Genomic DNA, 13,533 nt, shown 5'->3' on the forward strand with positions numbered 1-13,533 from the left:
ATTTGCAATAAATAACAATACCAATAAGCCTCGATTCACAAAACAAGTTTATGAATGTACTTCCTTTAAACGAATGTAAAACATTGCTTCCTAGGACGAAATATTCACCCATACCCATACATAATCACAATAGCATTCATATGATTATGTCGATGTCTTATATATGAAGTTCAAAAGATAGGCTTTATACTTCGTATTATAATTCCTTAATACTACGTCTAACTAGAGTATAGTCATTCACAGCTTCGCAGTTATGTTTTCAATATAGCACGACTTTAGGAATGAAACAGTTCAAGTCAAAGTATTACTAACCTCAAGAGGAAGGATGATGTCGTCGTTGTAGCACCTTACTTCTTCACATTCTTCAAGTCTTCGAGTAATACTTGTATGTCTCATAACCTAATAACTTTCTAGATAACCTATACGAAGTTGACTCTTTAAATGAGTTTTGATTCACTAAAATATGAAAAGCAAACTTGTCATACCAACTGTTAGAGCATAGCTCGGTTGAACCCACCAAGCGTTGGTATGTCAAGTTTGGTTGTCATATTTTAGTGAGCCAAAACTCATTTAAGAGTCGCTTGATTATGTACTAGAGTCAACTTCGTATAGGTTAGCTTGAAAGTATTAGGATATGAGACATTACAAGTATTGCGAAGACTTGAAGAAGTGAAGAAGCAAGGATCTACAGCGACAACATCATCCTTCCACTTGAGGTTAGTGATATTTGACTTGAACTGTTTCATTACCTAACGTATATTTCAAGTCGTGCATAATGAAAACAAAACTGCGAAGCATGAATGATTATACTCTAGTTAGACATAGTATTAAGGAATACAATACGAGGTTTATTGATTAAACATTAAACTTTGTAGATACGACATCGACATAATCGTTTGAATGCTATTGTGATTAAGTATGGGTATAAGGTGAAGATTTCATCCTAGGAAACAATGTTTTACATTTGTTTTAAGGAAGTAAATTCATGAACTTGTTTTGTGAATCGAAAGAGAAATCGCCAGGCATTAATCGTATTGTTATTCATTGCATATATTTCGAACTACCAATATGATTAGTATAACTGCTCATGACTTGTTTATGTTCTTGGTAAAACTATTCACAAATGCCTGACTTTTGTATTGGTATGACTTTTATTAGTGAAACCGATCTTAAGTAATAACCTGAGATGGTATGATCGATTTTGCTTTATTGGTATGACCGACTCTGGGTGAAGGGGAACCGATCCTAGTAAGAGGTGTAACCTATCACAAAGCGGAATAGATCCTTGTATGAGGTGCAACAAGTTTTTAGCAGAAAGGAGAACCAATCCTATGGTCATGTGCAACACGTTTTTAGGCAAAGGGGAACCGATCCTATGGACATATGCAACAAGTACAAGTTAGATACCATATATATATGTGGGGAACCGATCCTAGTACCTAGTCAACCAAGTTTTGGTAACTAGCGTGACTAATTCCAGTACTCACATGGAGGTAGAACCGAAACTTGTTTTGGTAGAACCGTGAAACCCATGATTTGTGATTGAGTGTTCTTGATCAATCACATAGTTCTTGAAAGTCATATGAACCAATTATAAACTTGTTTAGGAGTGTGGCAAATCGGTTTCAAGATTGTAAGTATGAAAGAGGACTTACAAAGTAAGGATGTCGACATTCTTTGAACATGTGCAGTAACACCTATCTTTAATTGTTCAAAGTTATTCCTTAATAGCTAAAGGAAGAAATCCCAGATTGAATAAAATAAATTGAGAATCTTTTATTTAAGGTTTTTAATTTTATTTTAGGAAAATGAAAATTAGTAATGTGCATTTACTAATTGGAGATTTTCTAATGAGATTTTCGGTCAATATTTGGACAAAGCATTTCCAGGAATTATGGAAACCGAATTTGAAAATATATTGCATATCTTGAGAATATTTTCGGTTTTGGAAATTCCTTGGTGTCCAAACTTCCTTGGTCTATAAATATAAAAGTTTGCATTTCGAGCAAACTAATCCTCAGAGCCAGCAAAACTACGTAGTTGTGTTGTTACTGGTGGAGCCGCCTATTCGGAGAGGAAAGTAACCTAATTAGGCGAAATCTCTTACGGTCGCTCGGTTTAAAGACTTCTTTGGGATTGAGAAACTCTATTAGTACCGTTGGTGGGAAACTAGATAATTGCGGTTTATTATTAGTTTTCGATTGATTTGATTGACTAATGGTTGTTGAACTTTGATTGCACCCTGTTTGTTTATGCTTGAGAATCTTCTCTTCTGATATAAGATTCACTCAAACTAGATCGAAGTTTCGATGGGGATCTTTAGACTGTTTGTAGATCTAGAGACATCTTGTGATAATCCATTGTTAACAGACTCAGTTCCGTGCGTGATTGATCACAAGAGATTCAAGTTGATTGTGTGCATGTGTTTATTGAAGATCTAAGAAGATTTGAAGACAAAGAAGACTTTGAATATTTCTGATTTGTTATTCATAATCTTTGGTGTGCACAATACTTGTTTCGGTAAAAGAGGATCTAACTATAATCGCTTTATCCTTGTGGTAGATTAGATTGATTAGTTGTGTAGATCGACATCAACACAATTCTTTGTGATTAAAAGTATTGATTGCAAAATCTTAACAATTACTTCGGTAGTTGATAATAAGATAGATCTAAGAACCTGACGAAGGAGTTTATTGAGATAAACAGAAGAGCCTTTGTCGAACTCATATCACTTGGTTGAAAAGAGTTGATACCAAACATATTTGTTGTTCCTTTACTGTTTGGAATATGAACCAAAGGAATTGTTCCAAGTACGCGACTTATTACAGGTCAGAGGCGTGGGAATACAGACGGAACTATGAGAACTATAGTTTTAGTTGCTTGGTCTCAACTATACGAAGTTGGTTTGATTTTGTATAGCGGCTTAATCCTGAGAGTATTCAATTCTGGACAAGGTCCCGTGGTTTTTCTGCATTTGCGGTTTCCTTGTTAAAAAAATCTTGTCGTGTCATTTACTTTTATTTTCTGCAATTATAATTGTTGTTATTATAATTTAAAGTAGTACACAAACATTAATTCTTATTTATTTGATAATCAATCCTATTGTGTTTGGTTAAGTCAAACCTTTTATCAAGTAAATATACTTCGTTGTTGTATTGTCTCGATCTCGTATCCATAGACGAACACAGGAAGTGTGAACCGATTTGTTGTATTTTCTCGACTTAGTCCATAGACAATCACTTTCGGAGAAAGGACTTACAGGTGGAAAAGTTTTAGATTGAGGTATATTTGGGTACCCTCGTATTTTCACCAACGCTTGGTGGGTTCAACCGAGCTATGCTCTAACACTGGCAAGGTTTTAACGAGGCAACATCTCGCCGACGATGAATTTTTATTCAAAATGTTTATGTTGTATTCTTTTTCCTTCGTCCATATATTTTTTTCCCATTGAGTTTTTACTGGAAAAGTTTTAGTGAGGCAATTTAATTCAACATGGTGGTCATCCAAGGAGGAGTTGTATCAATTTCGGTCATTTAGTGGATTCCCACCATTAAGTAGATTATTTTGTTATATCAACATAACCATCTCCTATGAATTTGGATATCATTCTAATCCATATAAGGTATGATCACAAATTTTGTTTACCTATGCAACTGTAACTACATATTGGCACTTTGTTAAGGAAATTACATCAACAACTTCTGAGAATCTAGAAACCCAAGACCCAAGTCTCAATGTATTTAAAGAAGCATGAAGATACGAGAACACTACTATTAGAAGACGAACGCAAAACAAGACTTCATTAATTAACAAATTTCTTCTCAAAAGCACAGTAATCTCCTGCATTCAAGAATTTCGTTCATCGAAATTAGAAAGTCTTGTCTTAAAGATTTGCAAGCCAAGATTTGATTGAAATACTTTCAGGGGGAGCGTCACCATCAAATTAAGGTGCATTCACCGGACTTATCGCGTTGTACTCTTTTTCCTTCGTCAAGGTTTTTCCCACTGAGTTTTCTTTGTCAAGGTTTTAACGAGACAACATATACGTGCCCAACACTGTTATAAGTTGTTTATTTTCAGGTTATTCCCTTTTGAGTTTTAGTAACTTAGACACATTGGTCATTAAGAGGAGTGTTGTAAACTAATGTTTATTTATTAAGATGACCTTGTATCTAAGATTAGGTTTTCTTTTATCCCTATAAATAGAGATGTAAATCCTTGTAATTCTTTACATATCAATAAAAGTCTCTCTGTCTTCTTCCCTTTACTCTGCCTCTCTTTCTCTATTTCACAATTAAAAAAAATATTAAAAAGATTTATAAATTTTTTTTTTAAGAATATAAAATTATAAATGATAAAGACATTAGTTTCATTATAAATATGATGAAGGATAAGGGGCAATTGGTTTTACTACCTAGTGCTTCTATTTTGTGTTTATTAAGTACTAGTGGATTGCCCGTGCCATAATGGCACGGGGACGGAAGGGGTGCTGGTGCTCTAATGGTGTACGGGAACGATTATTACAGAGCTTATCTTCAAGGAACACTATTGTTTGCCGGTAATTTTCTCCCTGCACAAAATTGTAATTCAATTAGCAAGGTCATAATATATAGCTTCTCATACACGAATGAGAGTATTGAAATCTATATAAAAATTGAAGAACATGAACTGAGATGGGATGCCATATTAAAGACACGAAAATGCTTGCAACTACAAGTGGAAGTTAAGGTGCATGATGGTTCAATAATTAATGTCTAATGCATATGTATACAAGACTGTTTAACATCAGCATTATTAAGGAGACAACTATTAGTGAAACGCATACGAATACAGGATGGCATTTGATTTTATATGTAATGTGTACCCAGCTGAGTGTATCAGTCTCTTAGAGTCTGAAATATCATTCTCGAGACAGTAATCTAAATCGGGGTGAGGTCTGTATGCTTGAAGGGCCAACTTTCTCATCAAGTAGCTGCTTGTATGCACCTTGTGATGACTGTCAGGTGGCTTTCATTAAGTCGGTTTGGAAGACTATGCTGCCTGCAAAAGTTTTTTTTTCCTTCATGTGGGTGGTCGAGTATGCTGGATTGTTCATGGTTAGTGTGGAGTTACCTAATCTGTTGGTCGAAGCTGGGTATCATCAAGAGAATTAAAGATTGGTTGCAGAACTTGCAGGGAGTTTCCATGTGGGCCATTTAAATATAGAAACTATGTAGCAATGAACCAACACTATGGGAAACGTAGATACACAAATGAACTATGTATACTTAGAAGAACCAAATCATTTTTAGCTGGATTTATCCAAAAATACCATCCCCACAAATTCAAACACCGAAATTCATATAAAATTTCAAATTTTAGCTTCAGTCTAAGTTTCTCATTTCTAGCACACTTCCGAGGCTCACAACCATGCCTAACAACAACATACGAATTGAATTTCACATTTTCAATAAAAAATATATGAACTAATCAAATTTTAACACAATCACATTCCAATTTAGAGAGGTAAAACATAAACTTTAATTAGCATCCTGAGAAGCACTGAAACTCAATTTATCCCTTGCCAACATTTGAATTCTCAACATTTAATTAGCCTCCCTAACTGAAGCTCATTCGAATCAATTGAATGAAACCCCGACTCTAGATCAACTGAATCAATCAACCCTGAGGATAACATAACCCAAAAAGTCAAACTTAAAATTCCATAACTCAAGCTCAATTGAATCCAAAAAATCAAAGCACAACTGAAACCCTAGCTGCACCTTCACTACTACCATTAATGAACCTTAAAAATCAAACCTGGAAAAAACCCTGAATGAATTCGTATAGATGAACTAACGAACGAAATACAATAAACAAGCAAACCAAGTTCAATTGTGCGCAAACCTGTTCTACGAAGATGAAATCCAAAAATTTGACCTCAAAATGTTATTCTCTGGAAACCATTGTAAAGTGATGATGATTTTGGGAGAATAACGAAGATGAATGGTGATTTTGGGAGATTATTCTCGGGAAAACGTGGTAGGTGATGAAGAAGAGATTATTCAAAATCGAGGGAGAAAGAAGAGATGAAGATGAAGAAGGAAGAAATTTCGATGGAGAAGAAAGGAATCGAGGGTTTTCTGCTCTGAAACAAGAGAACTGAAATGATTTTGTTGTATTTGCCCCTGGGTTTGTTAAAAATTACGCCATTTTCAGTGTTGATGGAAAACACGGAGGGGTATTTTAAGTCTATTGTACCCTTGAGTTTGTAATTATTTACGCCAGTTTCTTTAGTACTTAGAAAAGATGGAGGGACAGTTTTGTTATTTCGTCGAACGAAATGTTTGGTTACACCAAACAAATCATTTTGTGTTATATTATCGAAAATGTTTGGTGGACGGAAAAGGTACACCGTGATTTTGGTGTGACCGTGTGAGAGAAGAAAAAGTGGTGGACCCCACCTTTTACCCCATCCCTTACAGATCTCCCCCCATAGCCCTTGGATTTCTTCACAGTGCACATCCCGGCACACATCGTAGGTGTGTATCATCTCTGTTATACTATATAGATGCCTCAAAAAAAAAGTCTTCGTTTGAAAGTATAAGAAAAAACCAAACCCCGTAAACACGAGAAGTCAGATCAGGGCTCATCTGGAAACCCATATGGCTGGAAAGGTCACGGTACCACTACCAGTCTACCACCAGAAGCACAAGGAAGGAGAAACAAATATCTTTAGAGATGAATAACCAGGCTTTGAACTTTAACTGCATCTGTTTATGACCGAAGTACTAATCTCACCGGAATTGGCGTATGTATTACTTCTTGTACAGGAATCACAATTGGGAAAAGAAACTTCAAAGTCAGAGTCCAGTGCAGGGATGAAGGAGACGACATTGCAGTCCTAGAAGCCGTGAGATGGGCTATCATTTTGAAATGCAGTAACATCAACTTAGTAGGAGAGAATAAAAACTGCTCATCGGAATTCTGAAAGGAAACACAGGAACATTCGCCTAGGAAGCCAACTGCATTGATCGAAGAGATTTTGAGCTTAAAAACTCAGTTCAACAACTGTTACTGTAAGGATCTTGAATCCAAAAACTTAAAGATCTTAATCGGCTAGCCAGTATAGGTTATAAGCATTGTAACCAGGTAAACTGCTTGAACAACTTTTAAATAATGGATTTGCATAACAACAGAGTTATTGAAACAGCAAAATCATTACTGACAGAAGAAGAAAGCATATAATGTACAAACAAACAAACGTGGCGGCAATTGTAGAATCACTGCAAGTAGCATGATCCAGGTCCGACAGGAGGCCTTCGTGCATAATAACTATTCACTGGTGCTGCTGGCACCCCACGTCGATTTAACAAGCATCTGAAGTATTCCAACCTAGGTAACACAGTCGAGCTCATATTCCTTGCAGAAGTCATATCTCTACTGCTCCACATGCGTTCTGAAGGTCAAACAGATTAGCTGATATAAGCAACATGATTTATAAGCCAAAAACAACTGTATAGGTAGTTTGACCTATATGTTAGGGTTTAGAGAATGTCTGCAAGGTCAATAACTACAGTTTGAGACTTTCCAATGGGGATATTTAGACCAGAGTTAGGTTTCACTTCCATATCGCGTACCTGCAGCAGCCGCAGCGCGTGGCCATATTGTTTGTTGGACATCTGAAGAATCGGCTGTTTCACCCCACATGCAAACTTCACCTCCAAGTACAAGTTTTTTATGTGAACCATCACTTATTCCTTCGAGAGGCTCACTCTTGTAAACATCCTCCCAAGGTACATCCAAATGATCCAAGTACCATACTCCTTGGTTGCTATATATGCATCTGAAGCCATCCGCAGCAGCTTTTGGACAGACTCCTGGGCCCAACCTGTATGCATAGATAATGTATTAGTGTTATTGTCTGGTACAAGGAAGCGATCTTATAATCCGCACTGGCGATAGCGCTCACCAGTTGTGTACCACCGTACGAGGGTTAAGATTTCCCTTGAACGAGTTGTAGGTTTCTTCCCTGAGATGTAATTTTAACATTTTATCAGAATCACCTCATGAAAAAAAAAGATCAGGGTGAAAATAAAAGGCTATGTTATAAGATTATTTATTTCTTCCAGAATTTGAGCAAGTCAAGAAAAGAATGTACAGATAAACATTGAACATGTTTATTCAGTATGCAAGTGTATTATGAAATCAATCAGCATTGCCCTATCCCTACGGCCTTACAATTCCAGAGGTAATCCTGAAGATCAAAATTAAAATATAAGTATAGGAGTATACCAGTTGACAGGAGTCCAATTTTTAGAAATTGCTATTTCTTGAGCCCTCAGTACAAAATACTGATATGCATCTTTTGTCGTCATGTTGTGTTCCTGAAGCCTGACATTAATAATCAATTACTTCTCTAACTAATTGAAAATTGCCAAATGATATCTTGACTCTTGAGTCATGCACATTTCCTGTACCTTCCACACCTCCAATAACCTCAAACATTAGTTTTTGTTGTCTCCTCATTCATCGAGAAATTATTAGATAAAAGTTTTGTTTTGGTATGAATTAAATTATCAAAAGAAAATTTTCCAGTTCTTTTTTTTTTCTTTAAAACAATTTATGACATTATGTGAAGGGAAGAAAGTACCATTGCTTCACATGTGGAGTTGAGCTCCAGCAATCTGCAAAACAACAAAAAATTAAGGAAAAAAATACGAATTTTATCTCACACATGCTTTTGAATAACTGAATCTGTTTCATACATAAAAGAAAGAAAGCGAAGGGAAGGGAAGTTCCTCTTTATTGATTCATGGCTTTCTGCTACGTTATAAATCACTACCGACTCCATCTGTATCTTTCTAGAGAATTATAGGACCAATATCTAACTATTTAAAAATGTTTATCAAGATAGTATTTCTCCCGAATATCCACTACTCTAGAGTTCTCAACCAACTTTCTTAAGGGAGTAAAACTTACAATTAGGAAAGTCTAACCTCAGTCAGTCAGTCAGTTATAAGCAAGATAGAAGGGACTTTTTTGTTTATAGTGAATTTAACAGGGTTAACAAGCCTGTTAAGACAACACTAGAGTATGAATATACTAGATAGAAAATTTTCGTGAATCTGTCCAGCTAATGTTTTAATTGAAGGCATCAAACTGGAAATCAGTACAATGTATCTTTAGAGAAGAGAGAGAGTTAGTGATAACTTTTAAGACACCGCCTTCTCAAGATCAAGTTCGACTGAAATTTCTTGAGATTCTTAGTTCTCCAAAGAATTTTAATCCAATAACCATCTTGGGTTTTTCTTTATCTAGATACTGCTTATAGATTGGAAACATCTATATAATAGCTTCTCTAATAAACTAAATATAATGTACAAAAGAAACTTAGTAGGTGGTCATCCTCCTTTAAGCCGATTTTTGGAAAAGTGGTATGCGACTAAGTTTTTTGGACTTCCCAAAAGAATATAACTCGTTAACCTCGAAGATGCTGTCTAGAGTAGATAGCTTTCTTGCAGATGTTATATAAGTTATGTAATCTATCTAAATTATTATTTCATGTGTCAACTAACATCTTCTGTTATAACAATAATGGCATGCCCCAACCATGAATTGTGACGTGTCCTCACATGTAAACCATTTCTCATGTTTGCAATCAAATTTGTGTGGGAAGTTTAAGCTGTGTTCTGTTAAGCGTGATCTCAGTGTTGCGTGTATGCCATTAGAGAGAAACACAAATTGAGATTACATATTTTATACAGTTTCTCTCAATCTTTTAATTTACTCTCATGCTTTATGCATATGTTGCAGAACACGCTGATAAATAAAAGAGCAAAGCAATTCACTAACCTGTATTAACCTCGTCACCGCCCAGATGGAAAAGTTCAAATGGGAAAATTTTCCTCATATCTGCAGAAGCACAAGAATTGAAATGTGACAAAAGTGTATTGTTGACAGACCATCTCTTACTCACATCCCTCACGAGAGTTATGGGTAATGCAGGTTAAGTTCTAAACTATAAGAGACCTAAGGTTGAGAAATCTTAAATATCAAACACTGGTATTAGGATACTTGATATGACTTTTACAGAATCACAGGCTCAACAAAAAGGTTGAGTGGTCCAATGGAGTCTCACCTGCCAAAATGCTTGAAACCACATCAAAAGTAAAGTTTTTTGTGACATCAAGAGGCTCCCTACAGGTTTCAGAAGGCCAAAGTTCAGGATATCCTCTACCCCTGCAAGGTACAAGAATCAGTAAATACAAACTTCAGATCGCAAGTTAAGCGTGCTGAAAAACAATAATGGTTTAATAGGAACAACCAAGCAATAGAAGATGTATCAATGACTATAAACAACTATTAGATTGGCACACTGAAGCTGGTCGGTGTCATCTTATGATTCTTGTCTTTCCCTGAGTTTATGCAATTCCAACTTCACAAGAACTCTAGAAGGGTCATGTCTTAGAAAAATAATAAATTAAAAACTCAAAGAGATCTAAAAAAGAATCGAATTTACCATGATTCCGCATGACCGGGAACATCAATCTCCGCCATTACATTAATGCCTGCCATAAGAGAACCAAATCATCAAGAAAAAGGGAGATTATAAGATAACCTTTGAAATCTTAAAGGTCATTTTGACTTCAAAAAGCATCTTAAGCTTTAACAAATTCAGTGGTCTACTTAATGTACTAAAGTTATTCCTGATTCAGCATAGAATATTGGTATACATACAGACTATTGAAGCAAGACGATGCAATTCAAGATGATTTTTGATTAAAACATTCTCACAAACATAAGAAGATGGTTCATACCTCTCATTTTGGCAAAGCTTCATCCAGTACAAGCGTTGAAGAGACATGAAGCAAAATATAAACTATCAGCATACTACCAAGTTACGAAATATTAGCATTCAATTTCTAGCTTGTCCGCTGATAACATGTAACTATAAAATGAAGGAAAGCTACAGAAGGACCGACTCCCAGAGGCTTAAACCAAGAGTTCAGGAGTTGCAACAGACTAAAAACTTATAGCAAAAGCAAAGAATACTGTTTTGACATTTTTTAACAAGTCTCCAACAGAACGGTATAGCAGATATCTTACTCAACAATATCATAAGCATCTTCAACAGTGTAGCGCTCAAACTTTGTATATGAACCTTTCCACAAATATGGATGTGAGGGCACCTCCAAAGGAAATGACTGTTCATCAATGATGTGCCAATGAAGAACATTCTACTGAACGAGATTGCCATTAACAGAAGTACATGCAGAAATTTAGGGCAGGAAAGAATGGATGAGAAGATGTAAGTGGAATGCATTTTGATAGTATAAGCAGAATGGAATAAGAATATAAGAGACAGGGAAACAACATTTATTACAAGTTTAGCATAAGACATGGACTCGATAACTTGCTTAATCACATCTATAGGTAGAAAATGACGAGAAGTATCTGCAGAGAAGGAGGAAAAAAAATCAAGCAAATGAAAAAAAGTAGAAAAGGAAAAAAATCTCTATTTATCCATAATAGTAATATTGCTTACCAAGAAGAAGCCCACGAAATACAAATTTTGGTTCATCCTGTATATACCATGGCGCCTTGTAAACTTGTACAGATTTGGTTCCATAATCGAATGAACACAACTGACCGAACGTCTATAAAAGGTTCAAAGTACGCAGTTATTTACTTTCCATTGCTATACCAAGCAGTTACATTATGTTCTTATGTAAAGTTCTATACAACAGAAATTCCCAAAACAAAACAAATGAAAAGTTCACAGATTCACCATATCACATACCTCTAACCCACGTAATGCACCGAAAACAGTATTTGCCTGCACAGCGCACACAGCATATTGTCAATATATTCTGCAACCCAATACTGAAAACTACTTGGAGCAACTAAAATAACAACAAGAATCTATATCCACCAACTTTCAACTGAGATCTGATGCACACTACTTGCGCCCTAGTTACTTGTGTACATGGCCACCCACACACAAACCCTAAATCATCAACCTTTAAAATGAAAATTATCCCAGGAATCATAGGGCTCCGCATCACCATGCCCAAGCAAGTAGTATGCGCCTATCATTTTCTATCAACTTTACTCAGTTGAATATCAAGTCCATAAACCTCTCTGAATTCAATATCAGATAAAGACAATTTAGCTAAATGCTTTGAATACCTCAATCGAAGCCCCTTGAATTATTGAACTGCCATTTTCAGCCGTTATAAACAAAGAATAGCTCTCATCCACGTTCAGATTCAACTGCAAATTATAAAAACAAACAAACCAAAATGCAGAACTCAAAATAAGAAAACATAAAACACTAGCATGATGTTTAAATATAATAATAAAAAACTCACTGTCTCGTTATCGGAATTAACGATTATCTTGAGCTTATTAACATCATAGAGAACTCCACTCTTCTTTCTAGAATGATGTTTAAATATAATCTCTCGATACCTCTGAAACCCTTCACTAACAATAATTGAATATCCACCATTTCCACTTATTTCTAAAGAAAGATCATGATTGATGGAAATTGTATTATTTCCATAAGTGTACTTTGAAGGTAATGGCCATATGTAAACAATTGAATCATCACCATCATTGTCACCGTTGACCTCCTGGAATAAGCTTGAATTAAACCCTAGTTTTCTACTTTCAACAACTGAAACGAAGCAACATAGTGTGAGGAAGTAGAATGAAAAGGAGATGAGGTTATCAAAGTTCATTAATTTAGTAGACATTGTTTTCTTTCACTTGCACTTTTTTAGGTTGCGAGGAAGTGTGGAGAAGTGTTCATGTTTATTGGTGTGAATCTGGGCATGTTTTTCATACCTACCCGTACTCATTTGCAGTGACAGGTGGCGGTGTCATCTCATCGCATCGATGTTTGTCAAAAAGTGGGGATGTTATAAATTCCTTGACCTAACACCCGCGGGATAAAAGATAAATTTTTTTTGGAGTCAATTTGAGAAAATTGCTTCCATTTTTTTGAAGCAACTTATATAAAGTTGCGTCCGCTTCCCAAAACAATTTGTGCTAGTTGCATCCACTTCTGAAAATAATTTATGCCAGTTTCCACTTTTCAGAAAATATGATATTTTTTAAACGTTGAATAAGAATACATTTTAAGATGTGAATTTTGAGGGGTATTTAAGTAATGCTTCCTGTCAAAAACGGTGCAGACTCACCGAAGGAAGATGATACACATCTCGATTTATGTCCCGACTCTCATTGAGTTGCGCAACCCACCACCACAAGAGCTAATAGGGGGTCGTTTTTATGTGGCGGGTCCCATAATTTTGTGAGAGGCCGGACATAAAAAAACCCGGCTAATCACACAATTATGCTAAGTCGTATTAATCTTGTCGGTTACTGTACTTTGGTATTTAGGTTTTGTCTAAAACTTTAATTTGGTATCTAGTTATTCCAATGTTACTACCTAGACCGTCGTTTTGGAAGACTAAGCTTAAAATGGGTTATGATTTGACCTCAATCCACCCTACGACCTTGATATGACAATCTCCAAGAACCCAT

At 35.7% G+C, this 13,533-nt stretch overlaps 1 protein-coding gene and 1 long non-coding RNA gene across 4 annotated transcripts; both read right to left on the reverse strand.

Annotated features, from left to right (window-relative positions):
• Positions 1–4,134: 4,134 nt before the first annotated feature.
• LOC113321533 lies at positions 4,135–6,141 on the reverse strand. The gene is made up of 2 exons (XR_003346737.1): positions 5,887–6,141; positions 4,135–4,570 (listed from the first exon to the last, which is right to left on the reverse strand). It is a non-coding gene; the product is annotated as an uncharacterized LOC113321533 (long non-coding RNA).
• Positions 6,142–7,059: 918 nt separating this feature from the next.
• Positions 7,060–12,838, reverse strand: LOC113322927 (beta-hexosaminidase 1-like). 3 transcript variants are annotated; one of them, XR_003347362.1, is made up of 15 exons: positions 12,354–12,838; positions 12,172–12,255; positions 11,783–11,818; positions 11,528–11,639; positions 11,357–11,436; positions 11,089–11,219; positions 10,800–10,816; positions 10,502–10,550; positions 10,121–10,221; positions 9,835–9,894; positions 8,633–8,666; positions 8,275–8,373; positions 7,952–8,016; positions 7,620–7,870; positions 7,060–7,438 (listed from the first exon to the last, which is right to left on the reverse strand). XR_003347362.1 is itself a non-coding variant. In XM_026571115.1 (15 exons), exons 1-15 carry the CDS (start codon positions 12,738–12,740, stop codon positions 7,263–7,265), a joined length of 1,677 nt encoding a protein of 558 aa, XP_026426900.1. In that variant the 5' UTR covers positions 12,741–12,829; the 3' UTR covers positions 7,060–7,262. The 3 variants fall into 3 exon arrangements, 2 of the variants coding, with proteins under 2 accessions (XP_026426900.1, XP_026426901.1); XM_026571115.1 differs by having other exon boundaries at positions 7,952–8,011; positions 12,354–12,829; XM_026571116.1 differs by having other exon boundaries at positions 7,952–8,011; positions 11,366–11,436; positions 12,354–12,827.
• Positions 12,839–13,533: the final 695 nt, after the last annotated feature.

The sequence above is a fragment of the Papaver somniferum genome, chromosome 11 (assembly GCF_003573695.1).
Source record: "Papaver somniferum cultivar HN1 chromosome 11, ASM357369v1, whole genome shotgun sequence".
Lineage (NCBI taxonomy): Eukaryota > Viridiplantae > Streptophyta > Magnoliopsida > Ranunculales > Papaveraceae > Papaver > Papaver somniferum.

Excerpts from the sequence above, each read along its gene's own strand:
- LOC113322927 (XM_026571115.1), bottom strand. The coding sequence starts at position 12,740 with ATGTCTACTAAATTAATGAACTTTGATAACCTCATCTCCTTTTCATTC. Across the intron at positions 11,819-12,171 it reads TTCAAGGGGCTTCGATTGAG|GCAAATACTGTTTTCGGTGC; the intron begins GTATTCAAAGCA and ends TGCGCTGTGCAG. Across the intron at positions 8,667-9,834 it reads CGGTGACGAGGTTAATACAG|ATTGCTGGAGCTCAACTCCA; the intron begins GTTAGTGAATTG and ends GTTGTTTTGCAG.